This window comes from Aspergillus undulatus (assembly GCF_047715775.1).
Source record: "Aspergillus undulatus strain CBS 261.88 unplaced genomic scaffold BDV17scaffold_17, whole genome shotgun sequence".
NCBI classification, from domain to species: Eukaryota; Fungi; Ascomycota; class Eurotiomycetes; order Eurotiales; family Aspergillaceae; genus Aspergillus; species Aspergillus undulatus.
In genome coordinates this window covers 279,934-307,060 of record NW_027396621.1, presented here as the reverse complement: position 1 = coordinate 307,060, position 27,127 = coordinate 279,934, and the positions used below count along the sequence as shown (strand labels likewise).

The 27,127-nt window shown below is 52.4% G+C and overlaps 14 protein-coding genes across 14 annotated transcripts; 8 read left to right on the top strand and 6 right to left on the bottom strand.

The window, feature by feature from the left end:
* Nucleotides 1-181: 181 nt before the first annotated feature.
* erg12 (mevalonate kinase) lies at nucleotides 182-2,478 on the top strand. The gene has a single exon (XM_073757553.1). It carries the CDS (start codon nucleotides 429-431, stop codon nucleotides 1,977-1,979), a length of 1,551 nt encoding a protein of 516 aa, XP_073616776.1. The 5' UTR covers nucleotides 182-428; the 3' UTR covers nucleotides 1,980-2,478.
* On the bottom strand, nucleotides 2,471-5,106 carry BDV17DRAFT_260430 (uncharacterized protein). Its single transcript, XM_073757552.1, has 2 exons — nucleotides 4,732-5,106; nucleotides 2,471-4,666 (listed from the first exon to the last, which is right to left on the bottom strand). The coding sequence occupies exons 1-2, from the start codon at nucleotides 4,783-4,785 to the stop codon at nucleotides 2,564-2,566; spliced, it is 2,157 nt and encodes a 718-aa protein (XP_073616775.1). The 5' UTR covers nucleotides 4,786-5,106; the 3' UTR covers nucleotides 2,471-2,563.
* A 192-nt stretch (nucleotides 5,107-5,298) lies between these two features.
* On the top strand, nucleotides 5,299-6,594 carry ramB (bifunctional protein farnesyltransferase/protein geranylgeranyltransferase). The gene is made up of 3 exons (XM_073764697.1): nucleotides 5,299-5,623; nucleotides 5,671-5,775; nucleotides 5,835-6,594. Exons 1-3 carry the CDS (start codon nucleotides 5,394-5,396, stop codon nucleotides 6,526-6,528), a joined length of 1,029 nt encoding a protein of 342 aa, XP_073616774.1. The 5' UTR covers nucleotides 5,299-5,393; the 3' UTR covers nucleotides 6,529-6,594.
* Nucleotides 6,595-6,659: 65 nt separating this feature from the next.
* Nucleotides 6,660-8,045, bottom strand: BDV17DRAFT_290294 (putative L-serine dehydratase; the record flags this gene model as incomplete). The annotated part of the gene is made up of 1 exon (XM_073761869.1): nucleotides 6,660-8,045. One exon carries the CDS (start codon nucleotides 8,043-8,045, stop codon nucleotides 6,660-6,662), a length of 1,386 nt encoding a protein of 461 aa, XP_073616773.1.
* Nucleotides 8,046-8,439: 394 nt separating this feature from the next.
* On the bottom strand, nucleotides 8,440-10,914 carry BDV17DRAFT_52079 (methionine--tRNA ligase MSM1). Its single transcript, XM_073764696.1, has 8 exons — nucleotides 10,697-10,914; nucleotides 10,516-10,634; nucleotides 10,389-10,460; nucleotides 10,252-10,338; nucleotides 10,071-10,202; nucleotides 9,665-10,026; nucleotides 9,132-9,606; nucleotides 8,440-9,070 (listed from the first exon to the last, which is right to left on the bottom strand). Exons 1-8 carry the CDS (start codon nucleotides 10,890-10,892, stop codon nucleotides 8,807-8,809), a joined length of 1,707 nt encoding a protein of 568 aa, XP_073616772.1. The 5' UTR covers nucleotides 10,893-10,914; the 3' UTR covers nucleotides 8,440-8,806.
* Nucleotides 10,915-11,031: 117 nt separating this feature from the next.
* BDV17DRAFT_260425 (putative nuclear transport factor 2 domain protein) lies at nucleotides 11,032-12,246 on the top strand. The gene is made up of 4 exons (XM_073757551.1): nucleotides 11,032-11,215; nucleotides 11,271-12,017; nucleotides 12,069-12,113; nucleotides 12,162-12,246. Exons 1-2 carry the CDS (start codon nucleotides 11,173-11,175, stop codon nucleotides 11,696-11,698), a joined length of 471 nt encoding a protein of 156 aa, XP_073616771.1. The 5' UTR covers nucleotides 11,032-11,172; the 3' UTR covers nucleotides 11,699-12,017; nucleotides 12,069-12,113; nucleotides 12,162-12,246.
* BDV17DRAFT_52075 (Ish1 domain-containing protein) lies at nucleotides 11,859-12,516 on the bottom strand. The gene is made up of 5 exons (XM_073764695.1): nucleotides 12,363-12,516; nucleotides 12,301-12,313; nucleotides 12,162-12,245; nucleotides 12,067-12,113; nucleotides 11,859-12,015 (listed from the first exon to the last, which is right to left on the bottom strand). The coding sequence occupies exons 1-5, from the start codon at nucleotides 12,396-12,398 to the stop codon at nucleotides 11,923-11,925; spliced, it is 273 nt and encodes a 90-aa protein (XP_073616770.1). The 5' UTR covers nucleotides 12,399-12,516; the 3' UTR covers nucleotides 11,859-11,922.
* Nucleotides 12,517-12,741: 225 nt separating this feature from the next.
* Nucleotides 12,742-13,795, top strand: BDV17DRAFT_260418 (60S ribosomal protein eL38). Its single transcript, XM_073757550.1, has 2 exons — nucleotides 12,742-12,872; nucleotides 13,006-13,795. Exons 1-2 carry the CDS (start codon nucleotides 12,809-12,811, stop codon nucleotides 13,176-13,178), a joined length of 237 nt encoding a protein of 78 aa, XP_073616769.1. The 5' UTR covers nucleotides 12,742-12,808; the 3' UTR covers nucleotides 13,179-13,795.
* Nucleotides 13,796-14,967: 1,172 nt separating this feature from the next.
* On the top strand, nucleotides 14,968-16,258 carry BDV17DRAFT_52029 (lytic polysaccharide monooxygenase auxiliary activity family 9 protein). The gene is made up of 4 exons (XM_073764694.1): nucleotides 14,968-15,239; nucleotides 15,295-15,501; nucleotides 15,562-15,584; nucleotides 15,739-16,258. Exons 1-4 carry the CDS (start codon nucleotides 15,139-15,141, stop codon nucleotides 16,149-16,151), a joined length of 744 nt encoding a protein of 247 aa, XP_073616768.1. The 5' UTR covers nucleotides 14,968-15,138; the 3' UTR covers nucleotides 16,152-16,258.
* A 635-nt stretch (nucleotides 16,259-16,893) lies between these two features.
* BDV17DRAFT_260415 (seipin co-factor family protein) lies at nucleotides 16,894-18,010 on the bottom strand. The gene has a single exon (XM_073757549.1). It carries the CDS (start codon nucleotides 17,773-17,775, stop codon nucleotides 17,071-17,073), a length of 705 nt encoding a protein of 234 aa, XP_073616767.1. The 5' UTR covers nucleotides 17,776-18,010; the 3' UTR covers nucleotides 16,894-17,070.
* A 214-nt stretch (nucleotides 18,011-18,224) lies between these two features.
* BDV17DRAFT_281105 (zinc-dependent alcohol dehydrogenase family protein) lies at nucleotides 18,225-19,443 on the top strand (the record flags this gene model as incomplete). Its single annotated transcript, XM_073759975.1, has 4 exons — nucleotides 18,225-18,387; nucleotides 18,453-18,841; nucleotides 18,897-19,343; nucleotides 19,399-19,443. The coding sequence occupies 4 exons, from the start codon at nucleotides 18,225-18,227 to the stop codon at nucleotides 19,441-19,443; spliced, it is 1,044 nt and encodes a 347-aa protein (XP_073616766.1).
* Nucleotides 19,444-19,932: 489 nt separating this feature from the next.
* BDV17DRAFT_290286 (putative raffinose synthase protein Sip1) lies at nucleotides 19,933-22,538 on the top strand (the record flags this gene model as incomplete). The annotated part of the gene is made up of 2 exons (XM_073761868.1): nucleotides 19,933-19,995; nucleotides 20,043-22,538. 2 exons carry the CDS (start codon nucleotides 19,933-19,935, stop codon nucleotides 22,536-22,538), a joined length of 2,559 nt encoding a protein of 852 aa, XP_073616765.1.
* A 53-nt stretch (nucleotides 22,539-22,591) lies between these two features.
* BDV17DRAFT_51972 (uncharacterized protein) lies at nucleotides 22,592-24,246 on the bottom strand. The gene is made up of 3 exons (XM_073764693.1): nucleotides 23,712-24,246; nucleotides 23,412-23,633; nucleotides 22,592-23,331 (listed from the first exon to the last, which is right to left on the bottom strand). Exons 1-3 carry the CDS (start codon nucleotides 24,135-24,137, stop codon nucleotides 22,645-22,647), a joined length of 1,335 nt encoding a protein of 444 aa, XP_073616764.1. The 5' UTR covers nucleotides 24,138-24,246; the 3' UTR covers nucleotides 22,592-22,644.
* A 1,010-nt stretch (nucleotides 24,247-25,256) lies between these two features.
* On the top strand, nucleotides 25,257-27,075 carry BDV17DRAFT_281103 (amino acid permease/ SLC12A domain-containing protein; the record flags this gene model as incomplete). Its single annotated transcript, XM_073759974.1, has 3 exons — nucleotides 25,257-25,738; nucleotides 25,803-26,958; nucleotides 27,040-27,075. The coding sequence occupies 3 exons, from the start codon at nucleotides 25,257-25,259 to the stop codon at nucleotides 27,073-27,075; spliced, it is 1,674 nt and encodes a 557-aa protein (XP_073616763.1).
* Nucleotides 27,076-27,127: the final 52 nt, after the last annotated feature.

The window sequence follows — 27,127 nt, the reverse complement described above, 5'->3', positions numbered from 1 at the left end:
ACCCTTCGATTCCTGACTAAAAAGAAATTAGCGCCCGTTCATTGGTCGGTTTACTGTAAAATACGCAGCTTCCCCGACAGTGACCCCGGATTACCAAAAATACGGCTGATTGAACGGTTCCATTTTCTGTGGTGATCCCTCCATTTCTCCTTGCGGCGCATCTCTTCTTGGTGTCTTGAGTCTTAGATTGTCTCTCCTTGACTGGCTCTCCAGACCTCCTCTGCTCCTTCTGTTCGGTGTCGGGTCCTTGTTCACCTCCCTCTCCTTGCCCAACTCACCGTCAGCTGGCCATGCTGGCAGCCCGATCGCATTAATACCCCTATCTATCTCTTGCGCTGACCTGTCGCCCACCACCCCTCGCACCTCCGTGCTACCCCAAACCTTCTTGAAAACGAGCCAGCCGTGCCCTCGAGATCCAGCGTACAACAATGACCACGCTTCTGCCCGAGCGCCCTCGCTCTCAACGACCAACTGCCCCAGTAACCTTCGCCGACGACCACGAAAGCTCCGACGCCTCCGCCTCTCCTTCTCCTTCCACCTCAGTCAGCTCCCGGAGTTTCAACACGAACCCCACGGCCAAATCAGTACCGAAGAGAATACCAATGCAGCGGAAACAGTCCTCTCCTCTGGCGCCCGCCTTTATGGTGTCGGCTCCGGGGAAGGTCATTGTATACGGAGAACATGCCGTCGTCCACGGCAAGGCCGCCATGGCTGCGGCCATATCCCTACGCTCATACCTCCTCGTCACAACCCTCAGCAAGTCACAGCGCACGATCACATTGAACTTCCGCGATACGGATCTGAATCATACCTGGAATATCGATGAATTGCCCTGGGAACTGTTCCATCATCCGTCAAAGAAGAAGTACTATTATGACCTTGTCACTTCCCTCGATACCGAGCTCTACGATTCGATTCGACCTCATGTTGAAGACATCTCCCCCGACGCCCCAGAGGAGGTCCGTAAGATACACAAAGCATCCGCTAGTGCATTCCTCTACCTGTTTCTCTCCTTAGGCTCCCCTCAGAGCGCTGGCGCCATCTACACCCTTCGATCTACAATTCCCATCGGTGCGGGTTTGGGGAGCAGTGCTAGTGTCTGCGTGTGCATGAGCGCTGCGCTCCTCCTCCAGATTCGAACGCTCTCCGGTCCTCATCCTGATCAACCCCCAGATGAGGCAGAAGTACAGATTGAGCGCGTCAATCGGTGGGCTTTTGTTGGCGAGATGTGCATCCACGGCAACCCCAGTGGGGTAGACAACACGGTATCCGCGGGCGGAAAGGCCGTGATCTTTAGGCGTGGAGATTATGCGAAGCCACCATCCGTCGTCTCACTCCCTACGTTCCCCGAACTACCATTGCTCCTCGTCGATACACGTCAGGCCCGTTCTACTGCTGTCGAAGTCGCAAAAGTGGGCAAGCTCAAGAAAGAATGGCCTGTCGTTACCGAGTCTATTCTTAACGCCATTGACAGTGTTACGGCTTCGGCTGAGCAAGTCATTCGAAGTTCTGCAACTGAGGGCTTGTCTGAGAACACTCTCCAACAGCTAGGAACCCTGACCGGGATCAATCACGGCTTGCTCGTGTCCCTTGGCGTATCTCATCCCAGATTAGAACGAATTCGCGAACTCGTCGACTATGCCGATATTGGTTGGACAAAGTTGACCGGTGCCGGTGGCGGTGGCTGCGCGATGACCCTCCTCAGACCCGGCCTCAAGGATGATTCTCTCCAGAACCTCAAATCTCAACTTGACAACGAGAATTTTGGTATCTACGAGACTACACTCGGCGGCGACGGAGTCGGCGTGCTCTGGCCCGCTGTCCTTCGCAATGGCAGTGATGAAGAAGGCGGCGAGGAGATTGACCAGCAAAAGTTTGAAAATGCCATTGGCACCGAGGGCATTGAGCAGCTTGTCGGTGTTGGCGGCGTCCAGGAGAAACGTGAGGGGTGGAAGTTCTGGAAGCGAGCTACTGCCTGACACCTGCCATCTCCACCCAGGTCGCTACATCGGCAGCGCTACAAATACCTCATACGACATGATTTCGCTACATATTCTTCTCCTCTTCTCGAAGACTGACGGTTTCGCTCATAACATTTAATCTACTCTAACCTCCTCTACGTTCACATTGTACAGTTTATAGCCTTATGACAGTGGTCCTGCATACTTCTCTTCGATTTCCCTGATTATTTCCTATTTCATTTATTCACTTGTCATTTTTCTGTCTTTGCATTTGGTTGTGGGGTTGTCGGTTCTGGATTCGATTGTGTGGGCATTGCATGTATGATGAATGGGAAGAAACTCGAAAAGAAGCCTTACTGTCGTAGTACTACACGAATATAATACCATTTATTGCATATACTAAGTCCTTGCCATGGGGATATGTGAAGGTTGAGTCAACCAGTCTGTTTCATATCTCCATAAATCGTATATATATATATGTCGTGTCACTCATACAAGACTCAGTCTAATAAACCAGCAAGTATGCAAATGATAGATATATCATACAGTCATGAACCACATCCTCATCAATTCCAATCCAATCCAGATCCATAAATAACCAATTACCCCATGGTAGTCTCCCACCCCTTCTCAATCATAACATCCATCCAATAAACATCCCTATCGCCCCCATCCATCCTCCTCCAAACCTCATTCACCAGGTCCAAACAAACATTAATCGGTTTCGGCGGCAGGACATGCAAGAAGGAGGTTAGGCGGCCGAGGATAAACCTTCGCGTCCGACTAACTTCCAATGCGTGCGAGGAGATGCAGGGGCCGTAGCCGGAGGCATTATCGGTGTCGTTTTCGACGTCAGAGGTGGAGTTGGGTTCCAGGGTTGGGTTTGTGGGGAGGGACGGTTGAGGAGGCAAGCGGAGTTCGGAAGATGATGCGACGAGGAGGAGGGGTTGAAGGCAGCGCGTGCGCGATTCGAGAGGAATGGATTTTAGGCGCGAGAGGGTTGTCAGGGCGAATTCTGTGAGCCAGGTGTCGTGGTAGGATTGGGATTGGGATTGGTCTTGGGCGGGATTGTGGATATGGGAGGAGAATCCATTAGGCCAGAGGGTTGAGAGTGTGGTGTTATTTGGAGGGAAGTTGGCGAGTTGCGGCATGGAGGCTGAGGCCGTGGATCGTCGGCTAGGCGAGTTGTGGTGATGATACTGTGGGACGGGGAGTCGGCGTTGTAGTAGATCAGGAAAGGCACGGTAGAGCTGCAGCAGTCCTGTGCAGCGGTATACTTCGGCCATTGTGAGGAGATGCCAGACGGGGGTTTCGTCATCGCCTGGGGAGACGATCTCCGCCTCCGTGGGATGGGCGAGGGAAAGTAGACGTTCTTCAAGCTCCTGGGCTTTCTCGAGGGCGATTTGCGCTTCCGCGATATCCGATTGAGAGGTGAATTTGCGGGACCTGATGCGCTTCCGTTCGGCCCTGACTAGACGGCCGGCTTCTTGGACGGTAAACTGGGTGTTTCGCGCAATGCCGGTCCACGGATGGGGAACGCGCTGCAGGACGAGGGATTCCGCTGTGTTGGATGGTGTTGGTGAGGCTGCAAGGACGGCGGCGTCGTCGGCGACGAAGGAGAGGAGCATTTCCCAGTATACCAGGGCTTCTTCAAAGAATTGGTAATTGTTGCCGCGGTTTGTTGGGTTGGAGGGTTTCGCCAGAGCCGCGCTATCGAGATGGCGTCGTAAGTGGTTGAAGAAGGAAATGCCGAGATCTTTAGGGTCGTGCCAGCTGGCGGTTTGGCCGAGCATGAGCAGGGCAAGGAGGGACTTGTCGTCCATGGCGGTCTCATTGCTGATGATCTCGATGGCCTCCTTGCGCATCTTTTTGCCCATTGGCCCGAACTGTGGGAAGTCGTTGACGAGGGTAGCCGCAGCCATACTTTGCATAGTGCGGCACATAGCTAGAGAGGAGCCCCAGAGGCGAGAGACAGTGGTACGAAAGGGATTCATCTGACTGTCATAACTAGAGAAGAGAGCAGCGACTTCCTTGAAATAGTATTCGATCAGAGTCCAGGAAGGGTTGTTTAGAGGCTGCGGAATGGAAGTAAATGTCTGAGGGGCCGGACGCACAGGCGAGCCAGATGGCGGGGGATAATGGCGGACAATCGTAGACGGGTCGAAACCTGGGAAGCCGCGAGATTGGTTCTGTAGCACAGGAGCTGCTAACGAAAAGAAGGCCCAAGGATCCGAGTCTAGACTAGCTGGCGAGCCGAATTCCATACCGGAAGCATCAGGTGGCTGCTGTCTAGGAGATATGGCTGATGGCGGCGACTGGGGGCAAAAATCGACCAGTTCTGGTAGTGTGTCCGGCTGTTGAAGATCCCAAAGGTCATCGCATAGCGCTTTGGTGCCATCTACCAGGCCGCCTGGGTCGGGCAGATTGCAATCGTCCGGGACCAGCGGAGACCGGGGATCCAGGTCGAGGTAGTTGAGGTTCTCCAACTCCGTATCTGGTCGACGACGAGATGATTGGATCGATCTTCTAGGCGAGCCTTCGATGCGTATGCTATATTGGGTATGATCATTGTCGGTGGTTGGCTCCAGGCCACCATCTTTCGAGGGCTGATTTGTGACCCAGCGCAGCGCTTGAACGTATCCAGGACATTTTACGCCCAGGCGAGTACAGCGACTGCAATGCGGCTTTTCTTCCCCGCATTTTACCTATCCAAATAAGTTAGTGGCTATTCTAGTTCCAGACCAAGCTAGGAAACTTGAGCGGCACGAACTCGCTTGCTCTTACACCTCGCACACCCGTTTCGGGATTTCTTGACGCGACGCATCGTTATCCAAAGGAAAACGTAGCCAAATAGGGAATGGAGATAAAGAGAAAAGAGAAAATCATAGCGATGAAGGAAGGGGAGAAAGAGGAGAAAGAGGAGAAGATCGGAGAGAGGAGAAGATCTCCAATCGGTGGCAGCAGAGATAGGCTACAGAAGCCGTGATTGGCACGGGGAACGCTCGGAAAAGGGAGCAGGGCTTGGAGACTTCGGCTGAGGGCCCACCAGCTGTCAGATAAGAAAGATAGCTGATAGTGGCTGTCGAATTGGTGGTCGAGACTGAGATCGGTGAGGGGAAAGAGAAATGGTCAAGTTGAAGTTGTCCAGATCGACCGTGACGAGACCGCAGCCACGGGATCATCGTTTAAGGTTTCATTCGATAACTGACAGCATCTAAATCGCCCCAAGAACCAGATGTAGATTGAAACCCGGGTTAGAGTCAGTATAGCGATTGTCTTTAAAATGTCTGTGATTGTTGCTTTGATATTGTTTTGATGCCTCAGGCAGTACCCCCACCTCGACTTCACCAAATTCATCAACACAGCATCTTCAACTGCGCTTGACTCCCAGCACCTCTCATTTTGCACAATCAAACCTAAAGTAAACCCACCATGGTAGGGAAATACTCGTCAGACCCAGAATGGGCCTCCGTCCAGCCCATCCCTCTTAATGATGGCTCCGAGTCCGGCGTTATGCCTCTGGCCTCCATCGCCTACAAAGAAGACTACCTCGAGGCGACCTCATATCTTCGCGCGGTTATGGCCGCCAATGAACTGTCCGAAAGAGCTTTGAGGTTAACGGAAGATGTTATCTCTATGAACCCCGCCCATTATACCGTCTGGTGGGTTATCCTCCCGCACGGTTCTGGACTACGACTGAACCGAACAGGATATACCGCGCCAAGATTGTCTTTGCTTTGGGAAAAGATCTTATCGAGGAGCTAGAATGGCTGAACAGGTTCTCTTTGAAGTACCTGAAGAACTACCAAATCTGGTGAGCAACAAGCACATTCCGGGTTGACGCCGGGCGGACGTACTCACGAACTCGATCAGGCACCATCGCCAGGTTCTGGTCTCCTCACGAGAGCACTTTCCCACTCTCCCACCCAAGGAGATGGACTTCCTCATGGAAATGTTTGCTCAAGACTCTAAGAACTACCACGTCTGGACCTACCGGCACTGGCTAGTCCGCCACTTTGAACTATGGGACTCTCCCCGTGAGATCGCGGATGTCAACTCCCTCCTCAACTCAGATGTGCGAAATAACTCTGCTTGGAATCACCGTTACATGCTACGCTTTGGTCCGCGCAGTGACCAGCCTGACAGCGGTATGGTCAATGCCCATGGCCCTCCTACCGAGAAGGGCCGCCTTGCCGTTGTGGATGAGGACTTGGTTGATGAGGAGCTGCGGTACGCCCAGGAGCAGATTATCCGCGCGCCGGAGAATCGGAGTCCCTGGTCTTATGCACGGGGAGTTTTGCGGGCAGCCGCTCGACCCCTCTCAGAGTGGGCCGAGTTTGCGCGGAAGTTTGTTGTAGACAAGCGCGACGACGAGGGCAACATCGTGGACGTCGAGGTGAAGAGTAGCCATGCGGTGGAATTGCTGGCAGATGTATATGCAGAAAGCGCTGCGCAGGATGCCATCCGGATGCTGAACCTCCTGAAAGACAAGTACGATCCAATTCGGAGGAACTATTGGGACTATCGCATTCGGGCAATTACGGCAGAAGTATCAATTTCTGCATGATCCAGCATCAGCAGGCTCTGACAATATGTGCCTTAGATCCCGCATTCGTGAAATCTCAAACCAATGAAGATTATGTGAATTATACGCCAACAGTAAACAACCCAAAATGAAAACGCCCGAAATGAATCATTCTAGTTCTCAGTCCCCCAGCCCTCCTTCAGCATCGTTCTCCATTCTACAGCCCCATCAATCGTGACGTTACTTCCACCACAAACCACAATCACCACTCGGCTCTCCGGTCCCAAATCGGGCACCAGCTCCTTCAACCTCGACTGCAACGGGTTCTTTGACGTCGTCTCATTCAAGTCCTTCAACTCCTCATCCTCATTCTCCCCAGACGACAACCGATCATCCCCGTATCCCTCGTCTACCACCCTTTTCCGCTTCTTCGTCGCCTTGCTCTCAACTCGACTAGCATCACCAACCGCAGCCTCTACACACACCCCGCAAGCTAACTCAACCAGCACCCGCTCATCATCCACAAGACGAAGCACGCCCCGCGCCGCATCCGCATCAGACAATACAGTGCTGTGCACCTTCACGCCCTCCGGCGGGTCCATCGCATACTGCAGCGTCCGCTCAGATACCCGAATCGCACCAAGCGACGTCGCCTGCGACGTGATCTTCGCCAGACTAACCAGCTCACCCTGAGCCACGGCCGCAGCCAGCGAATCCGTTCCGCGTGTTTCAACGGCAACGAGGTGTGTAGGTCGAGCTTGGCCCTTGATTTTCTGTGTTTTCTTTGAAGCCTCAATATGTCGCCGCCGCCGCTCAAGACCCATCACCAGACCGTTCAACAGCCCCCCACCACCAACACTGCAAACGATCGCGTCAACGGGAAGAACCATCTCGTCGTGCCCATTCACACTGTCATCTTCACCCGCAGTAAGCGCAGGAACCTGCTCCACAAGCTCATCGATAACCGTGCTGTTCCCCTCCCAAATCGCCTCGTTGTCGAACGGGTGCAGGGCGATCTTAACAACCTCCTCACCCTCCTCACCCTCCTCACCCTCCTCAGCAGACTCCTCCTGCATCATAACAACATCCCGCATATACTCCCCCGCCTCAGCAAAGGTCTCCCCAAACCTCACCACATCCCTCGCCCCCGCCTTCACCAACTTCTCAACCATAAGCTGTTTCGTGGAAACCGGTACAACAACCGTACACGGAAAACCCAGCGTCTTGGCCGCGCACACAGCAGCAAGACCCGCATTCCCGCCGGACGACGCGAAGAAGTGGATTCGTTTCCCCGCGTTAGACGGGTTATTCAAGTGCGAGAGGATCTGGGCGCCCATGGCGCGGGACTTGAAGGAGCCGCTTGGTTGCGTGTTTTCCATCTTCAATAGGATGCGGCAGCCGGCGAGTGACGAGAGGGAGCGGGACTCGAGGAGGGGGGTGCGGATCCAGGGGGTTTTGTAAGTTGGGTGGTTGGAGGTTTGGTTTGGGGATTGAAGTTCAATGTCTGGTTGTGGTTCTGATTGTGCGTGGGAGAGGGTGCTGATTGTTGTTGGTGGCATGGTGGTTGTGAGGCTGATGCTGCCCATTGTGATGGTTTGGTTCTATTGATGCAATGTGAAATCTGTTGAATAACTCGAAATGATGATAATGTTTGTTGGATGGTCTTATTCAATGCGAAATATAATGAGAATGATAATAGACCGTTCGTTGTTGGTAGTATAGTCGACCCTCAGGTACAACGGAAAGAAGTATATAATCGCAACTTAAGCGAGGAATCAGAAAACCAACCTTACACCCAGATCCTACCCTATTATATTATATTACACTGATTGACCTAATATTACATCAAGTCCAAGCCCTACTAAACAAAAATCGTTATACAATCGGAAACTGCCTTCCCGATCCTACAGTCCAGTTTGCCGCGGGAAATGGGAGTGTGGGTTTTCCGCCCCGATATCTATCATGTAACAATGTCGCATATCAGACCCAGACGCCCCTCAGTTTCCCGCTGATAGCCATAACCTTGTGGACTTGGTCTGGAACACGGACCACGGTTCACTTTGTGTCATTGGTTTGCGCATGACGTTAATTTTTGGGTTTGGTTGGTTGGTGCTTTGGAAAGGTAGAGTCGAGTTACTTTGGGAGCACGGCTCGCCTCCCGATACCAGAAGGAAGGAATCGTTACTTTTGGTTCGAGATTGGCAATGGCTTTTCTCAGACGAGTATTTATCGATCGCGATAAAGGAGCGGGTTATGGCGAGTGCTCGCGCACGCGCCCCGGGGTCCTTATCGACCCGCCTGACAATGCACAGCGATAGACTTAGCTCTCGACTATAAGAGGTTCAAACAAAATCTTCTTCTTGATTTCCTCGCCGTAATCCGGGTTCGAAGCATATCCCGCATCCGAGAGGGTCCGTTTCGCAGGGTCGACTCGGAAAAGGTCAAGGACCTCCTTGGACTTGTTTGGCATGAATGGCTGCAGTAGGATTCCTGTGATGCGCATGGACTCGGCGACGTTGAAGAGCACGCGCTGGTGCTCCTCCGGGTTCCGCCATGGTTCTGAGTTGTGGAAATACTTGTTTGTCTATGGGATGGGGGTCAGCTGATGGGGCTTAACTACGAATTGCCGAGCGGACTCTGCGTACCTGTAAGACTACAGTCATGATCTCTTGTAACGCGGCGCGGGGGTTGAGATTCTCCATGTGCTTCGCTACCTTCGTGGATAGCTGCTCGAGCATTGCCTGGTACTGCTGATCGACGCGCGTGGGCTGGGAGGTGCCGGATACGGCATTCACAATGTAGGTCCGTAATTTTCCCTTTGCGCAGCCAATGGTGCGGTGGGCGATGTTGCCGATTCCCTGTTGGAGGTATTTCTTGTAGTCGCGGATGATGAACGAGTTATCGTAGTCCGCGTCTGACGCAAGGCCGCCCTGGAATGCGAGGAAAAAGCGCATCGTGTCAACTCCGAATCGATCGATCGCGAAGAAGGGATTGACAACGTTTCCCGTCGACTTTGACATTTTCGCGCGGTTCATCGTCCAGTGTCCGTGGACGAGGACGTTCCGGGGGATCGGCAGATCAAGAGCCATGAGGAATGCTGGCCAATATACACAGTGGAATCTAATTTTGTGAGCCTTGTTCGCTTACCTTGTTCAATTCTCCCTTGAACACTGCTTACCGAACAATATCCTTGCCAACCACATGAACGTCTGCAGGCCAACCAAGACGGCCACCCTCACCAGGCGGAAAGGGATACCCAGCTTTCGTCAGATAATTGACTAGCGCATCCAGCCAAACATAGATTGTCTGCGTATTGTCACTTGGGACGGGAACACCCCAGGTCAATCTTTCCACCGGTCGAGAGATAGACAGATCGGGAAGTCCCGCGGAGACTGATTTGATCACATCACCAGCGTAGTGCTCCGGCGTGATAAAACCAGTTTTGTACAATTCTAGTAAGCGATCCTGGAACGCCGACAGGCGAAAGTGGTAGTTTGTTTCAGAGGACCACTCGACCTCTTTGCCGGTCTCGATAGAAGTCTATTTGGGTAAGCTTGCATTCAATACAAGAACGGAGGTCGTACCATTCTCTTCTTCCCAGTTGACGGGTCCAACGAGAGATGCACTTGGGACTGAGGATAGAACGTCTCGTCACTGACAGAGTACCACCCCTCGTGCTTCGCGTTGTATATATAGCCGCGATGTTCCAGCATTTCCTGCCCAGCTCGTAAGCATCACAACCGTCTCGCAGTATTTGTGACATACCCAGAAGTACTGAACGGCCTCTTTATGCGCAGGGTCCGTCGTCCGAATAAAGTGATTATAGTCCATGTTGGCGGCTCGAGCCAACTCCTGCGTAGCATCAGTATATTTGACCAAGGGATAAAGTATTGGTGGCTGACTTTGAAGGTCTGGCAGTTCCTGTCGCAAAAGGCTTGCGTATCTATACCCGCGGCGCTCGCGGCCTGTTGGATCTGTTTCGGGTCAGAAACTCATTCGTTGCGCCGGAAAAAATCCCAATTGACAAACCTTCATGCCATGCTCATCTGTCCCGGTGAGCAGCTGTGCCTCAGTATCTCCCAGAAGCGTCCGCCATCGTTTCAGTACGTCCGCAATGACCATTGTGTATAGGTGACCGACGTGAGGGGCTAGGACAAGTTTGCAGTCAGCAATCAGTACACAGTTATGGAGTGCAAAGATATCGAAATACCGGCGTTGACATAGAAGATAGGAGTCGTAATGTAGTAGGGCTTAGTCGAAGCACCCCCGGAGGTGGTCGCATACCGACGCGGATACCGAATGGTCGGCGTGACCTTGCAAGAGGCGCATTTCCACGACGAGCGATGCGAGTATAGCAGCTGATTAGCCCATGAGAGGGCGCGAAAGCCTCCTCTCAAGCTCGCCATTGACAGAACTGGTAGATCGCCGTCGAAATCGAGAGTTGGTGAACGATGGGGTGACTGCGGCCGCTCGGAGGTTTTGTTTTCTCCGCGTGGCCCAAGCTTCTTTTTTCTTGCCTTCTGCCTGCGGACTTGCTTTCCACCTCGACACTCCCACTTCCACCCTACGGCCTTCAGCAAAGGAGCCCTCGAGTTTGTCCTACTGCTGAACGATACACGTCTTTCTACAATTATCCTATCCGCGCAATCTCACAGCGAATCCGCCAGCGACGATCCATCAGCAACCATGGCGCCTACTGAGGATGTTTACGCAAAGGTCTCAACCGACGGTATGATCCTTTTTCAGAGCTCTTGAAAGTCAGTCATTGACTAGTGATTCTTCAGCGGCCACCGAATTCGTCCAATCCTTCTACCCCGCCCTCCAGTCCAACCGCGCCGTAATCGGCTCGTTCTACAGTACCCCTCCATCTACAATTGTGTTCAACGGAAATCCGGTCGCCGATGGCAATGCGGTTCAAGAAATCTTTGCCAACCAGATGCCGCCAGCGCACTACGAGGTGCAATCATTTGATTGCCAAATCATCAACAAGCAATATCCGACAGGCGCAACCGGGAGACAACCGGACCCCAAGAAAGACATCTCGATTTTGATTATTGTTAGCGGATACGTCAGATACGGAGAGTCTCGCGACCTGCCCCAGCGCGGCTTCAGCGAGACTTTTGTTCTCGTGCCGAATCCTTCCAACGAGGGGCCAAAGGGAAAGCGCCGGCAGTGGCTCATTCAAACACAGAACTTTCGCCTGGTTGTTTGAGCTACGAGTATGCTTAGCAGCGCAGCAGGCGAACAGAGTTGGGGATGAACAATAAAGATACCATATGTTGGATTGGGATACAGACTTGGGAATCATACAGCATGCTTTGAAGACGATGAAACAAGACCACCAGGGGCACCACCCCCAACGATGACGATTTACGATTGACGACGCGACATTACTCTTCGGGTCCATTCTTTCTTTCTTGGACAACTTCACCGCACTTAGCTAGACGACTTTGGCGGATTGCGAAGATTGACACGAATTCGTTCAAGAAGTTCCTCTCGCGTTGCTTTTCGATCAGGCATCAGGCCTCGCTGCTCGCTGTTAGCATGTGCGCACTACTGGGCTTGGAAAATGGGACATACAGCGCGAAGCCACCGGCGCATCTCATCAAGTGTCCAATTCGCAGGGTCTTCTTAAAAGTCAGCTAGATTTGGATTATATTGATCGGAGCACCTGCCTCCTTTGGGATCAGATTCAGCCGGGAACATTTCGTTACCCCAGATTGCCCAAGCCGCCGCTGCAGTGACCATTCCTGCGAAACCTGGTTCGTCGTTAGAGAATGGATTTTTAGAACGGATGCATTGCTTGAAGGATACCTAGAAATAGGTTCTGAACGTTTTGTTAGTCATTGCTAGAGGGATACTGGATAGAGGAGTACCTTAGAATTCAATGCACGATCTAACGGCGTCGGCATTTTTAAAAAGTTTTCGATGCGAGAATTGTACTCATAAGATTAAGAATTCGTAAGAGTAAATTGAATTCTGGACATCTGGCAAGTATTTCAAACTGCCCTATAGATGCATGGAACGAACGATGGTTGTGACGCTGCCTAGCGCACCGCCACAGAAAGCTTTCACATGATAGAGAATCTTGGCATAAGTCGCGGGAAGCAATAATTAGTAATTATGCAGTACAACGCATGCACCGCCGCAGAGCGCTAAGGGCTTTATCCCGCCAACCCTAGCCCGATTGGGACGATCCCACAACAACCCGCCCCAGAGCTCTCGGCCCGCGGTCATCGAGACCGCGATTGAGCTTGCCTTCTTCCTATCCAAAGACTCTTGACGATTATCACTTCCACGTCGCCAATCATATCTGCCCATCATGCCTCGCGAAGTTTCCGACATCAAGCAGTTCATTGAGATCTGCCGCCGCAAGGATGCGTCTTGTACGTTTCCCCCGAACTTGAGCCTGAGCTTGGAGACGGAGATGGAGATGGATGATGATGCTGGACCGCACCTCCGAGGGATTGTTAATGATGAATGAGATGGATGAGTTAGCTAATTGGGGTGTTTATCTAGCTGCCCGCATCAAGAAGAACCGCAAGTCCCAGCAGACTAAGTTCAAGGTCCGCTGCCACCGCTTCGTCTACTCCCTCGTCCTGAAGGACTCCGACAAGGCCGACAAGCTCAAGCAGAGCCTGCCCCCAGGTGCGTCATCTCGCGGTGTATACTGCCGCTCCCCGCATCTCTGAAGTTATACAAGGACATCACGATTTGTGGCGGTGGAATGCGGCATGATTCAGGGGATACATACTAACGTTTGTCAATCTACAGCTCTCAAGGTTGTCGACGTCTCCAAGGGTGACAAGAAGAAGGCTCTGTAAGCGCTTCATCACGGATAAACGGAAGATGAAATCGTCTTGAGAATGGTTCATGGGATATTATCGGAGCATGACTACGGATACCCGTCGACCGTCTTAGGGATCGATGAACGGCATGGATGCTTTTGTGGGCCGTCACCGGGATCGTCAATATCCACCTACCAGTGCATGATTGAACATTTCGGCATCTGGCTTTGTTGGTTTACGCCAAGCGGCAGCCAACTAGGCTAGATGACCTGCATTTTCCGACTTCAATATGGAATGGCTTGGTCGGGGCTTTCTGTCTATACAATAATGAAGAGACAAAAATAAAAACATCGGAAAACATCCAATCTTCTGGGAATTGCAGTTGCAGATATCCTGCTTCTGGCCATGGTCTAATTTCTAAGTATCGGTATGCAGAACAGTCGTAAAGTCGTATAAGCAGAAGGCCGAGATTAAAGCGGATGGATAGCGACCATGGTCCGCCGACTCGTTTACCAGGAGCGACTTGAAACTAGCCCGGGAGGATTAGGCTGTATATCCGTCTTGGCATGGTGTTTCGAGTTCTCATCCACCGCCTCCCCCAAATTCCACCCCCGCCGATCACTTTCCTTGCTCTTCAATAATGCCGGCGTCAAGGGGTCATCGACCCTCAGAGTGGGCTGCAGGAGTGAGAGCCTGATGAGCCAAGCGCTTTTGTCGTGGCGGCCACTGTCACTCGCTCCCAAACCTCAAGGATGCATACCTAGCCCTACCCAGGTGGCAGGAACAACTGCAGCCTAATCCTGCATCCTATTAGCGCTTCCCTGTCCCTGTCCATGTCGCTTTCTGCAGGCTAATACCGAGGAAAATCCGGGGGAGTGAATGGCACTCAAGACGGAGTCAAGAGAGGGGAGTTCTACACCTCAATATACGCCGTACCTGGCGTCCTCGAATCACGACACCCGCACTTCTAGAACCGCACATCATTTCTATACTTGTCACGGCACAGTACTCTCATGGAACGAGCTCCGTCTCCATCGCCTGTCAGGGGTGTGATGGATCCGTTTCAAGGTTGTCCTTCCCACACCGAATGTTCGATTCTCGTTGGGCAAGGGAGCGCCCTCGGCCCGTCAAACCGGCTGCATTGGGAGATCGTCATTGGTATAGATTGGTGTGGGCACTGGCCTTGTTGCCGCCTCGCCCTCGCAGCCTCCTGACTGAGCATCGATTGTTCCTTGTCAGGTAGTACGATTATTGTGGGGTGTGGCTTAACTCAAAACCAGCCAAGACCCTGAAAGTCTACGGTGTGGATTGTGATCGGGAGATATCTCCTGTACGGCACATCTTGAAACAGCCTGAATGGTTGTTGGGATGGTCTCGACCATGGTTGTTCCATGCATCTTTCATGCGGTGCAAAATAGACCATTGCACCTTGGGACGTTGGGTAGCATCGCGACACGGACAGGGGAATGTGTTCGTGCAGAAAAAAAGCCGTCTTTGGCTGACTGCCAGGAACCCAAACATATTGCACCCCCGCCACAATGCTGAAGAAGCGGATCTGGTGATACGCTGACCCCTGCAGGGTGTTTCCGGCTAAACTCTTCAATGCGCTTGCTCCCAGTCTCTGACAGCTGAGGCACGGCCTCCCTGCAATCTAGGGTAATATGGATACTCGGCTGTTCCGCATAAAGTACGGACTGGGGAAAGGCGCTCCGTACCGAACATCTATATAAGAAGCCAGAAAGACCCTTGCTACTGCTCTCCTCGTTGACATCAACCCTCATTCACTCTTTCTCGCCATCCCATTCTTCTCCAAACCTCTGGCAGGTATTCCTTCATTCCGGATTTGATATCCTACACTTCGATCATGGCTTTCTCCAAGATTGCTACCCTTGCCGGCGTTCTCGCCTCTGCTGGCTTTGTTGCCGGTCACGGTCATGTCACGGGCATGACCATCGACGGCGAAGAGTACGTTGCCTACCTCCCAGACAAAGGGATATCATGTTGACTGACCATGGTCCAGATACGGTGGATGGCTTGCCGACAGCTATTACTACCAGGACAGCCCTCCTGACAACTACGGCTGGACCACTACCGTGACCGACAACGGCTTCGTCGCTCCCGACTCCTTCGGCAGCGACGACATCATCTGCCACAAGGGCGCCACCCCTGGTGCACTCTCTGCTCCTGTTACGGCCGGTAGCAGCATTGATATTACCTGGAATACCTGGTAAGCAGACCCTAAGTACATTACAAAGTCTCCGTATATACTAAATATCTGCGCAATTAGGCCGGAGTCACACAAAGGGCCCAGTATGTTACACTATTGCTATTCCCCCCTTAATGTGGTGTATAGAAGTCGAAAAACCTCAAAGGAGCGGACGTCGTGATACACGTCACGTGACCCATATGCATACCACTTCACACGAGATAGAACCCTAAACTGACCGTTCTTTTCTCTACCTAGTCATCAACTACCTCGCCAAGTGCGACGGCGACTGCTCCCAAGCCGACAAGACCTCCCTCCAATGGGTCAAGATCCAGGCCGACGCCATCGTCGACGCCTCGACCAACACCTGGATCACCGACGAGCTGATTGAGAACAGCTTCACTACCTCGGTGACCATTCCCTCCTCCATCGCCGACGGCAACTACGTCCTTCGCCACGAGATCATTGCCCTCCACTCCGCTGGCTCCGAGGGTGGTGCCCAGAGCTACCCCCAGTGTCTTAACCTTGTTGTCAGCGGTGGTGGCAGCGCGAACCCTACCGGCACCCTTGGCACCGAGCTCTACACCTCTACTGACGATGGTATCATCTTCGATATCTACTCCAGCCCTAGCTCTTACCCCATGCCTGGTCCTGAGCTCTTCAGCGGTTAGATGGGTTTGGCTGAGTAGTTGGACCGTGGCCATTATATTGAGAAAATCTGGCGACAGATCTGGTGACGGGTGGTTCTGGCTCTTGGGATGAGCTTGCATTACTCAGGTAGTTGATTGTCCTTGCTTTGACCATGGTCTATCCCGTTCAAATGTATATATTGCTCTGTAACCAATTCACATCTACTGATCCTTGATCAATAACATTCCCTCTCGGCAATCCTGGTCTTCCTACGGACCACACTATGAGGTTCGGATCTTACATAGTTGCTTCACCTCTGATCCGACGAGAAGCAGTTAGGGCGGATACTTTGGCCGCGTACGAAAAGTTTCCTGGCGATTGATCTGGATAAGTGAAAGATTTCCGGTGACTACTTGTACCGATACTGCCTCCCTATCTCCCAAGTGACAGATTGTGGCTTATTCTTCCGGATAATGCGTGAATAAATAACTTGGAATGTCCACGGGTGGTATAAGAAAGGGAGCTGCTAATTTGACCATGTCCTGTTAAATGTAATCGCGCTATATTATAGGCCCTCTTTAGGTACAATACAGATAACACCAAGTCCTGAGCGCGGAGAACCGTTTGACCATGCTGGATTACTGGAGTATTATCTTTGACGGACGTAGTATATAGTTTAATAATGTATTTAGGGATCGGATTATGGTAGGGCCTTATCAAGACTGTTCCTTGCAAGGTAAACATGTACCAACTACGGAGTAGGTAGAGGTCAATATCATGAATCGCATCTTTAGCACGAGGAAATGTCATGGAAAGACGTTAAGCTAGCTTCGTAGGAATAGAGCCTGTTCTATATACACTGGCAGAAGAATCAAGATAACTGATACAAAGTTGAAGACAAGTAACCCGAAAGAATCATTATAAACATACACACTATTCGGTTCTATAGAAACCAGAGGATCAACCATCCCTCTTCTCCTCATTCGTCCCCTTCGGCTCCTTCGCCTCCTCCTCAGCCTTCTGCTCCTGATACCTCGCCTTCCAGAACCTCTCCATCATCCCCCCAAGCACAAGCTTATCCAACCAGCGGACAAGCCCAAAGACAAACCAGCCCCAACCCCAAAGACTTACGCCCATGAGACTAGCAACAAGGACAATCGGCCCGAGAATCAAAATCGAAAGCAGAGCCCAAACCAGCATCGCAACAGCCGCAAAGAGCAGCGTCCCCGCAACAAACAGCACAAATGGGATTCCGACACAAATCAGTTGCGCAATCACGAACGTCGACGCGATCGGGTGCTCCACTGAGGCCTTGTAGATCGCTGCCTGGCGCTCAGGTGGTAAGAGCCAGTTGACGAATCGGCGAACGGCGGCTTCGAAGACGTCGATTCCGCGCGGGACGAGGCCCTTTAGCCATGCAATGAAGTTGCTCCACATTTCGGTGAAGGAGGGCATCGTTACGTTGTTCTTTTGGCTTGTGGGTGGTTCGTCTTTGGGGAATGTACCGGGAAGACTGGAGGATGCGTCTGAGACGGTCTTTTGGGCTGTTCCGGCGGTCTGGTTCACGGTGTTTTGGGCTGTGTCGGTGACTTGGGAGACTGGGGCGCCGGCGGCGCTGACGCCCGAGGTCACGGTGTTGAGGGTCATTCTGGTTGATCCCCACATGAATCAGTGGGTGGGGTTGGAAGTGTGAAAGCGAAAAGTTGAGGCGAAGAAGAGAAGAAGGAGGAGGAGGTGGGAAGGAATGGTGTTGTTGACTGCCAAGTTATATAGAAGGCGTGGCTGGATGACGTAGGTAGTGCATATAACGGCGCCTGCTATAGATAGATCATACTTGGTATAGATTATGCAGGGAATAAATCGAGATAGTAGTACTCGATCCACGAGGCATAAATGACAACGGCCTTTGAGCTAAGGCATCATTCTTCAACGGTCAAGACTCAAGATTAATAATTGTCTGAGGAGAAGTGGGACCGTTCTTTACGTCAATCCACAGCTATAAATCATTCCCCTCACCCAGACAACTGAAGCTTCATCCCGCCCGTCCGTATCCGAATTTCTTCCGCTACACTTTTTTTCTTGCTAGCTCTCAATTGACTTCGCAGCTCTTCACGATGGCTCCCTCTACCCAGAAGCAATGGTCCGTCCAGAACCTCGAGCAGGACTTTGACGGTCTCAAGTACGAGGACGCGCAGGTCCCCTCCGTCGGCGACAACGAGGTCCTCGTCAAGCTCCATGCCGCGTCCCTCAACTACCGCGACTTGATCATCCCCAAGGGTACGTACGCTCCTAAATTCTCAATTCAGCTTCAAATCAAGCTAACCACTTCCCAATCCTCACAGGAAAGTACCCCTTCGCCCTCAATACCCCCGTTGTCCCCGGTTCCGACGGTGCCGGTGAAGTCGTCGAGGTCGGATCCAAGGTCACCCAGTTCAAGAAGGGCGACAACGTCGTTACATTGTTCAACCAGCTGCACCAGTACGGCCCTGTCGACTTTGCTGCTGCTGGCTCGGGTCTTGGCGGTGCTGTCGATGGTACTCTTCGCCAGTACGCTACCTTCAACGAGAACGGTGTCGTTCGGGCGCCCAAGAACCTCAACTACCTTGAAGCGAGCACCTTGACTTGCGCTGGTCTGACTAGCTGGAATGCTCTGTATGGATTGAAGCCGCTGCTGCCTGGCCAGACCGTCCTGGTGCAGGGAACTGGTGGTGTCAGTATTTTTGCTTTGCAGGTATGCTCTTCCCCTGACCAAAAACGAAAAGGTGCAATACTGATACTTTATCTAGTTTGCCAAAGCCGCCGGCGCAACGGTGATCGCCACGACGTCCTCCGAAGAAAAGGGCAAGCGCCTCAAGGAACTCGGTGCCGACCACGTCCTCAACTACAAGACCCAGCCTAACTGGGGCGAGATCGCGCGTGGCCTCACCCGTGACAACATCGGTGTCGACCACATCATCGAAGTCGGTGGCTCCGGAACCCTCGAGCAGAGCTTCAAGGCCATCAAGTTCGAAGGCGTCATCAGCATCATCGGCTTCCTTGGTGGCATGGACCCCAAGACTATTCCCAATGTTCTGCAGACGCTGAACAACATCTGCACTGTCCGTGGTGTGTATGTTGGCAGCAAGGCGTTGATGAACGATATGATTGCTGCGATTGAAGCCAACAACATCCACCCCGTTGTGGACCAGGAGGTGTTTTCCCTTGAGAAGACGAGGGAGGCTTATGAGTTTATGGTAAGTCGTGTCATTGAATGCGTTTGAGAATGTGTGCTAATTCATCATCGAACAGTGGGCTCAGAAGCACTTTGGAAAGTTGACTATCCAGATTGCTTAGAGTTTGCCGCGGTTATATAACGAATAATGGTATGTGCGACCCGTGACGGTGATATAATGGATATAATAGTCTTCAACAATATAAATAAGACCTAGGAATCAAAAGACGACGTTATAATCAGTGCGACTTCCCACGATTGTTGTAAGAGTACCTTGAGGGTGTAACCGTAACCTTCCAAAGGCACGTGATCTGTCTGCGGGGTATTCTCAAAAATGTTGTTTCTAGTCTGCCCCCCATGGCCACGACCGAATCATGATTACCTCTCTGAAATGAACAGTTATGATCTGAGAATCAACGACGTCTATATTTCGCCAGGATGAGTTTCGAAAGCGGTCCGCGCAGCAGCAACAGACCAGGACCACAGTGCCAGCAAGCCCCACGGCGATCACCCCGCACCTTATCTGACCGCTACCATCGCTAGCTTCTAGTTGTTATCAACCTTCGGCTTCTTTGGCTTCGAAACTACAGGATAACCCAAAGAACTCGAATATGACGACCTTGGTGACAACATACCCGGCTTTGAGCAGGGTTACCTGTCTTCAAAGCGACAAGGTACACCTCCCCTTCTGCGACATGAGCCAGCTGCTAAGTCGTAGAAGGTCATATTCGCAGTCCTACTAGAGTCAGACACCCAAATAGACTGGGAGGTCCAGATCTGGCATAACATTGGAAACGCAGAGTGGTCAGCTCTTGCTTTGCATCGAGACCATCCGAATGCGGTCTCGCTCCTAAGCGGCGGTCGAGACTCAAATACTCGCCAAGTCTTCGCTGGGGAAACAGCTCGCCCGCCGTCAGGGACTGCTCAGTTTACGGTCCGATATCGAGATGTCCAGTCTGCGGAATGGCAGTGGGCGAACCGCGAACAGCAGGCCAGTGATGGCGAGCTGATCTTCTCGCCATCCGATCTCTCAGAGAGTCTCACTGCGCCCTCCGCAGACGGCCTTGGGCAGTATTTCGAGCACCTGTCTCCTGATGTCGAAGTCGAAATCCGCAAGAGCGAGTCTCCTGGGGCAGCGTTGTGGAGATTATCGGGCGCAGTGGAAGCGGCTCAAGATGGTCGCCAAGGTACCGTGAGCTTACCCCTCGGAGTACCGTTTTCTGTGTCGAGATTCTTCGCTCTGACCCGTACGTCGGTGTCTTGGCTAGGGCCGAGGCAGGGTAAAACCAAGCTTGAGCTGTCAGGAGATGCGATCTTGTGCTCATTTCTCCGCACGGACGGAGTCCATGTCGTGCTGTTTGGTGTTTCTGTGGACAATATTCAGACTGTTCTACGGTGCGGGTCGAACGGCGAGGTGGTGGTGAAGTCGCAGAATGATAATGCTACGCCTTCGCGCTTCCAGGTCCTAGCGGCAGCAGCAAGCGAATTTGAGATTGCCATGGGCGCTTTAATCTACGAAGCGAGGAAACTCGTGAGGCCGTATGGCGCTACAAGCAAAGATGATGTTAAGGCGCAGTGGCTTTCGAGTTGGTATGATAGTTTGACATACTGCACCTGGAACGGGGTAGGGCAGGACCTGACTGAAGAGAGAATCTTTTCTGCTCTTGACGAGCTAAAGGTGCAGGGCATACAGATCAAGGGTCTGATCATTGACGACAATTGGCAGTCGCTTGATAATGAGGGAGCAGACTCCTGGCACCGCGGCTGGACGCAGTTCGAGGCAAATCCCAAGGCATTCCCACAGGGTCTTGCGAAAACAGTATCTACCATCCGTGAGCGACATCCGAACATCGAGTACATTGCTGTCTGGCACGCCCTTTTGGGCTACTGGGGCGGCATCTCCCCAGAGGGCGAGCTTGCATCCACCTACAAAACCAAAGAAGTCCAACTCAACAGCACAACCAGACCGTCGATGCTAGCAATCGACCCATCCGACATCCAGCGCTTCTACAACGACTTCTACTCTTTCGTCTCCTCAGCCGGAATCACCGGCGTCAAAGCCGACGCCCAGTCTTTCCTAGACCTACTTCGCGATCCCGAAGACCGAAAAGCATTCACAACAGCCTACCAAGACGCCTGGTCCATCTCGTCCCTGCGCCACTTCGGACCGAAAGTAATATCATGCATGTCCCAGTTCCCGCAAGCAATCTTCCATTCCCAGTTACCAACCAATAAACCTACCATCGTCGCCCGCAACTCCGACGACTTCTTCCCCAACGTCGAGGACTCCCACGCCTGGCACGTCTTCTGCAACGCCCACAACGCCCTCCTAACACGCTACCTCAACGTTCTGCCGGACTGGGACATGTTCCAGACGTCCCATCCCTACGCTGCATTTCACGCCGCGGCGCGGTGCGTCTCCGGTGGACCGATCTATATCACTGATACACCGGCCCAGCATAATATACTACTGATAAAGCAAATGACTGCACCAACAATCCAAGATACGATAATAATCCTCCGACCAGCCCTCGTCGGCCGCACGCTAGATATGTACGAATCCATCGACGAAGGCCATATCCTTCGCATCGGGACATATCATGGTGGAGCCGGCACAGGGAGCGGTATAATGGGCCTATTCAATGTCTCTTCATCGACGAAGTCGACCATCGTCCCTGTTACCGATTTCCCGGGTGTATACGCCTCTTCCTCATCTCCACCAAACGACCCAGAGAAAGAGAAATCGTATATCGTCCGCGCACACCGAAGCGGCAAGATCGCGGACGCGCTGACTGCATCTTCAACTGTCGCTATCAGATTACACAAAAAGGAGTGGGAAATATTAACCGCATATCCGGCGCACCTGTTCACATTAAAAGACAATACTACGACAAACATCGCGATCCTCGGCCTACTAGGTAAAATGGCCGGCGTCGCGGCGCTCGTCAATTCAGGTGTGTATATCGGAACAAACGGGCGATTGAAAATCGACGTTGCACTCAAGGCGTTAGGTGTGCTGGGTATATACTTCTCGAATTTACCGTCTTGGGATATTGATGAGCATTTTATGGTTCTTATCTCGGGAAAACCGGTTCCTAGAAAGACGGTTTGGAAAGAAGATCGAAAGGTTTTGGCGGTTGATGTTGAGGAGGCTTGGAAGGGGATGGAGTTGAGTGCGGGTTGGGGTGGTGAGGTTTGGGTTTCTGTTTTGGTTTGATGGGTATCAGCCTCGGGATATCTAGCTTGTGTACACAAGTACAACTGATACATGTAATTGACGCCTCCTCAATCAACAGTAGGAGGGCTCAACCATCCGTTCAAAGTCACTCAAGGACGCGCCTCCACCCCCTCCTAGGAATAAACCCTTCGACCCCCTCATCCCTCAACACATCACTTCCAAGTCGTCCAGTAAGCACACTCCTCTCGACATCCGGTCCCATAACATAAAACGGGTCGAAGCCCGTTAGTGTCCGTTCCCCAGATGGTTTATCTACCGCTACTCCGCGCACCCATGTCCTCCTTCCACTCCCACTCCTGGTATCGATTTCCTTATCGATTTCCTTCTGAGGGACGAACCCGCTTTCAGTTCGATCGAGCACGATGAACCATCGGCGCTGGTGGATCGAGCCAATGTCGTTTACGGCTCCGGGGTATGCGTTGTGAAGGCGGATCTGGAAGTCTGTTTCGCTTGTTGGGTCTCGTTCGGTGTCGGAGTGTTCGGTTGAATGTTTGGTTTCCGCTTCGCCGGCAGGAGTGCCCGCTTTGCGTTTGTTTGTCCCCCCCGATGATTGTTCTGTATTTGGATTTGTATTTGCGTCTGATTCGGAACTCTCGGTGCTGACGGGCTCGGGGTTCGGTTTGGCGGCTGTTCGTCGCCGCTTTCTCTTCCGCGGTGAGTTTAGCAGAGAGGCAGGCGTAGGTGCAGAGCGATGATCGGATTTGTCGCGGCGGAGGAAGATGGTGTAGTTCCTTGGAAGGCGGGTGCCGTGGAGGCGGAGGCGGATTTTGTGCTTGCACAACGAGGTCAATCAGCCATTCTTATATTCGAGAAGTGGTAACAGGAAGCCAGGGAGGAAGTTGAGGTAGATACATTTTGGAAAGCCCGTCGAAGTTTCTCGCTATCCGAGATTTGCGACCGAGCATTATCTGGGTTTGGGGCCGGAGTATCAGATTCATCCGTCTCGGACGCCGTGTCCAACTGTATACCCGAACCCCTCTGAGTCTTCGGTTTATCAGGGAGAACCTCATACTCCCCGGTATCCCAAATAATCATACTCCCCGTATTCGGGCTCGCGGTTTCAATGAGGTGGTTCTACCAGTCAAAACCAAGCCGGTTAGCTCTCATTGAAACGAAACAATTAGACAACAAGGCACAGAGTATCAAACCAACCCACAAACAATGCACTCTCGTCTCAGTCGCATTCCGATTCAACCGCCGACTATTCGGGTCTCCAGGGAGCCCATACATAATGCTCCAGCTAAGCGAGCTGGACTCGGAGAACTGCAGGCGGAGGTCATAATGCGGACCGGCGATGGGGTGATCATGTTGATGGATAACGAAGTGGCGGCCGTGTTTGTGCTGGTTGCGCGTGTAGAGGGATGCCCAGGCGTCTATGGGCAGTAGTGGTTGGTCGATCCTGATCCTGGGGTTGGGGGCGTGTTTGCGGAGATGTGCGGAGATGGTCTGGAGATGGTCATTCACGCTTTCCTTCCCCGCTTCGAGGGCGGAGAGTGATGGAATTGGACGGGCCGAAGCTGGGGGTGGGGAAATTGGTTTCGCGAGGGTTGAGAGGCGCCGGGTTGGTTCATCGGTCATGTTCTTTGCCAATTGCAGTCAGAAGAGAAAGAGAGAGAGAAAGAACAAGATCTCGTGATGGCCTGTCGGGCGTAGAGCCACCGACGTCATCAGGACTCAGCTCACCGCCCGATCGGAAAGCCCTAAGTCGATGCGACACCAGTGATAGGGACACTGATCAATGCCACGGATGCGAGTGGATTGTGCCCAGAGATCAGTGCGTGTTTTCTGTCGTATTTGATGCGGTGTCGATGTGGCGAAACGCCGCGACGCTGCCGGGGTTATCCGAAGGATGAGGACGGCCTAAGGAATTGTTTCCAAGGGGCGATAAGGTGCTCGCTTTTGATAACCTGGAGGCTGATCTTGCGGCATTTGATAAGGCTCTTATCTTTGATGGTCAAGATACATACCGGTTTGGCATACTGAAATTGGTGTTACTGTTGATAAGGACAACTGGGTCTGACATGCATGCATGCGGCACTCGCGTCCAGGGCTCTGGTACCACTCGCCAAGTCCCTGCCAATCTTGTCTCAATCCGTCGCTCGCTCGTTCCGCCAGATGAAGATACAATGATAGGGAAACTGATGGGAAACTTACGATCGATCGTGGTGAAATCAATTCAACACTTTACGCTGCATTCACCACGCGAACGCCACCAACTCCAAACTGCAGAGGCTCGCCGAGCCCGCCGCTAGCTACTTGCGGTCTGACTGCAGACTGCAGTAAAATTACCAGTCTAAGCCACAACGCGTCCAGTGAAAACCACAGTTTCAGTGAACTTTTGCACTCTCTGATTTGACCAGCCCGATTGCCCCAGTTCCCAAACGACGCCGGCCCCCCGCTACTCCCCGCTAACCCCCCCTAACTCTCCATGCGGCAAGGCCAAGGCCCATCGCGTGCTGACTGGGGCTATAACACCGCTAATAAGTGAACTAAGATAGCTGAATCTATGGACGAGCCTCTGCTGTCCTATCCCAGCGCTCAGAGGCAGGGCTCTGAGCGGGATAAAATTTCTGAGGGCAAGATGTAACCTATGAAAAGCAGGCCACATTTAAACTCTCCATTTCCACGCTTTCCTTTCCTTTTCCTTTTCCTTTTTTTTCTTTCGTTCGTCCTTTTCTCGCTCTACGACCAGTCAACATGAGTGCGAAATTGGATACCGAGAAGAACATCCCCGACTATGGCGCCGACATCCACGCAGAGCCCATTATTGGCAGCGCGGGCGCTGCTGGTCTGCATCGTCGTCTCGAGAATCGTCAGATCCAATTGATTGCCATCGGAGGCTCAATTGGTACCGCCGTCTTCGTCTCCATCGGTGCCGGTCTTGCCAAGGGGGGTCCTGGCTCGCTCTTTCTCGCATACACGATCTACTGCTGCTTCCTCGCTATGTGCAGCAACTGTCTCACGGAAATGTCGACTTATATGCCGGTTAATGGAGGCTTCATCCGTCTTGCGGGCAAATGGGTCGACGATGCCTGGGGGTTTACAGCCGGTTGGAATTTCTTCCTCTACGAAGCGATCCTCATTCCGTTTGAGATCACTGCTATTTCGCTCGTCTTGTCTTATTGGAGAGATGACATTCCTCCTGCTGCCATCTGCGGTGCTTGCGTCTTTCTTTATGGGTGCGTTTCTTCGCTCCTTGTTCTGTTTGTTCGGTCGGTTCCGCTAATGCTGACCTCGAGTTAGGGCTCTCAACATCCTCGCCGTCAAAGCCTATGGTGAAGCCGAGTTCTGGCTCTCCGGCGGCAAAGTCATCCTCATTTTGATGTTATTCGCCTTTACCTTTGTTACAATGGTCGGCGGAAACCCGCAACATGATGTCTACGGATTCCGCCATTGGAATAATCCTGGCGCATTCGCCGAATGGATCTCGACAGGGAATCTTGGCCGCTTTGAGGGCTTTCTTGCATGTCTCTGGTCTGCAGGTTTCGCTTGCGTCGGCCCAGAGTACATCTCTATGGTTGCAGCAGAAGCTAAGCACCCCAGACGCTATATCAAAGCCGCCTTCAAGACAGTCTACGTCCGCTTCATCGTCTTCTTCATCGGCTCCGCCCTCTGCTGCGGTATCGTCTGCGCCTACAACGACCCTACCCTCCAAAAAATTCACATTGAGGACGGCGGCGGCGACGGCTCAGCCAGTGCCTCGCCCTACGTCATCGCAATGAGCAACCTGGCCATCGACGGCCTCCCCCATCTCGTCAACGCCCTCCTCATCACATCCATCTTCAGCGCAGGAAACACATACACCTATACAGCTACGCGCATCTTGCACTCCCTCGCCCTTGAAGGCCGCGCACCTGGCTTCCTCCGCAAGTGTACCAAGTCCGGCGTCCCCATCTACTGCTTCCTCGTCGTCATGATCTTTCCCTTCCTATCCTTCCTGCAGGTCTCGAACTCCTCCAACACCGTCCTCACCTGGATGACGAGCCTCATCACGGCGGCGGGAATCATCAACTACGTCATCATCACAGTGACCTATATCTTCTTCTACCGCGCCATGGTCGCTCAGAACTTCGATCGCAACTCGCTACCATACAAGGGCTGGTTCCAGCCTTACTGTGGATACATTGGTCTCGCGTGGATGTTTACGGTCGTCTGCGTCTTCGGATACGCGTCCTTTAAGCCGTGGGACCTCGAGACCTTCTGGACGAATTATACCATGGTTATTCTTGCTCCAGTCCTCTTCATCGGTTGGAAAGTCATTAAGCGCACGAAGTTCGTTAAGCCACACGAGGCTGACCTCATCTGGGAAGCACCTGAGGTCACAGCGTACGAGGAGGAACTGGCGCTTGTTGAGCCGCCCAAGGGGTTCTGGGAGGAGATGATGGGTCCGCTTTGGAGGGTAAATTGGCCCTGGAAGAGATTTATATCTTAGAGATCTTACACTTCTAGATTAGGGGATTATATCTTGCTAGTTTGTTAGTTGAACGAATTGATGGATGGATGGATGGATGCATAGATAAGACGTCCCTACTCTGTACAGTCGCATTTTTGAAGCTTTCACAGAAAGC

Excerpts from the sequence above, each read along its gene's own strand:
- erg12 (XM_073757553.1), top strand. The coding sequence starts at position 429 with ATGACCACGCTTCTGCCCGAGCGCCCTCGCTCTCAACGACCAACTGCC.
- BDV17DRAFT_260430 (XM_073757552.1), bottom strand. The coding sequence starts at position 4,785 with ATGCGTCGCGTCAAGAAATCCCGAAACGGGTGTGCGAGGTGTAAGAGC. Across the intron at positions 4,667-4,731 it reads CGAGGTGTAAGAGCAAGCGA|GTAAAATGCGGGGAAGAAAA; the intron begins GTTCGTGCCGCT and ends TTATTTGGATAG.
- ramB (XM_073764697.1), top strand. The coding sequence starts at position 5,394 with ATGGTAGGGAAATACTCGTCAGACCCAGAATGGGCCTCCGTCCAGCCC. Across the intron at positions 5,624-5,670 it reads CCCGCCCATTATACCGTCTG|GATATACCGCGCCAAGATTG; the intron begins GTGGGTTATCCT and ends TGAACCGAACAG. Across the intron at positions 5,776-5,834 it reads CTGAAGAACTACCAAATCTG|GCACCATCGCCAGGTTCTGG; the intron begins GTGAGCAACAAG and ends GAACTCGATCAG.
- BDV17DRAFT_52079 (XM_073764696.1), bottom strand. The coding sequence starts at position 10,892 with ATGGCGAGCTTGAGAGGAGGCTTTCGCGCCCTCTCATGGGCTAATCAG. Across the intron at positions 10,635-10,696 it reads TATCTTCTATGTCAACGCCG|CCCCTCACGTCGGTCACCTA; the intron begins GTATTTCGATAT and ends AACTTGTCCTAG. Across the intron at positions 9,071-9,131 it reads TCATGACTGTAGTCTTACAG|ACAAACAAGTATTTCCACAA; the intron begins GTACGCAGAGTC and ends CCCATCCCATAG.
- BDV17DRAFT_260425 (XM_073757551.1), top strand. The coding sequence starts at position 11,173 with ATGGCGCCTACTGAGGATGTTTACGCAAAGGTCTCAACCGACG. Across the intron at positions 11,216-11,270 it reads CGCAAAGGTCTCAACCGACG|CGGCCACCGAATTCGTCCAA; the intron begins GTATGATCCTTT and ends GTGATTCTTCAG.
- BDV17DRAFT_52075 (XM_073764695.1), bottom strand. The coding sequence starts at position 12,398 with ATGCCGACGCCGTTAGATCGTGCATTGAATTCTAAG. Across the intron at positions 12,114-12,161 it reads TGAATCTGATCCCAAAGGAG|ACCCTGCGAATTGGACACTT; the intron begins GCAGGTGCTCCG and ends ACTTTTAAGAAG. Across the intron at positions 12,016-12,066 it reads TGCGCCGGTGGCTTCGCGCT|CGAGGCCTGATGCCTGATCG; the intron begins GTATGTCCCATT and ends AACAGCGAGCAG.
- BDV17DRAFT_260418 (XM_073757550.1), top strand. The coding sequence starts at position 12,809 with ATGCCTCGCGAAGTTTCCGACATCAAGCAGTTCATTGAGATCTGCCGC. Across the intron at positions 12,873-13,005 it reads CCGCCGCAAGGATGCGTCTT|CTGCCCGCATCAAGAAGAAC; the intron begins GTACGTTTCCCC and ends GTGTTTATCTAG.
- BDV17DRAFT_52029 (XM_073764694.1), top strand. The coding sequence starts at position 15,139 with ATGGCTTTCTCCAAGATTGCTACCCTTGCCGGCGTTCTCGCCTCTGCT. Across the intron at positions 15,240-15,294 it reads ATGACCATCGACGGCGAAGA|ATACGGTGGATGGCTTGCCG; the intron begins GTACGTTGCCTA and ends ACCATGGTCCAG. Across the intron at positions 15,502-15,561 it reads GATATTACCTGGAATACCTG|GCCGGAGTCACACAAAGGGC; the intron begins GTAAGCAGACCC and ends CTGCGCAATTAG.
- BDV17DRAFT_260415 (XM_073757549.1), bottom strand. The coding sequence starts at position 17,775 with ATGTGGGGATCAACCAGAATGACCCTCAACACCGTGACCTCGGGCGTC.
- BDV17DRAFT_51972 (XM_073764693.1), bottom strand. The coding sequence starts at position 24,137 with ATGACCGATGAACCAACCCGGCGCCTCTCAACCCTCGCGAAACCAATT. Across the intron at positions 23,634-23,711 it reads CGAGAGTGCATTGTTTGTGG|AACCACCTCATTGAAACCGC; the intron begins GTTGGTTTGATA and ends TTTGACTGGTAG. Across the intron at positions 23,332-23,411 it reads TTCGACGGGCTTTCCAAAAT|CACAAAATCCGCCTCCGCCT; the intron begins GTATCTACCTCA and ends TCGTTGTGCAAG.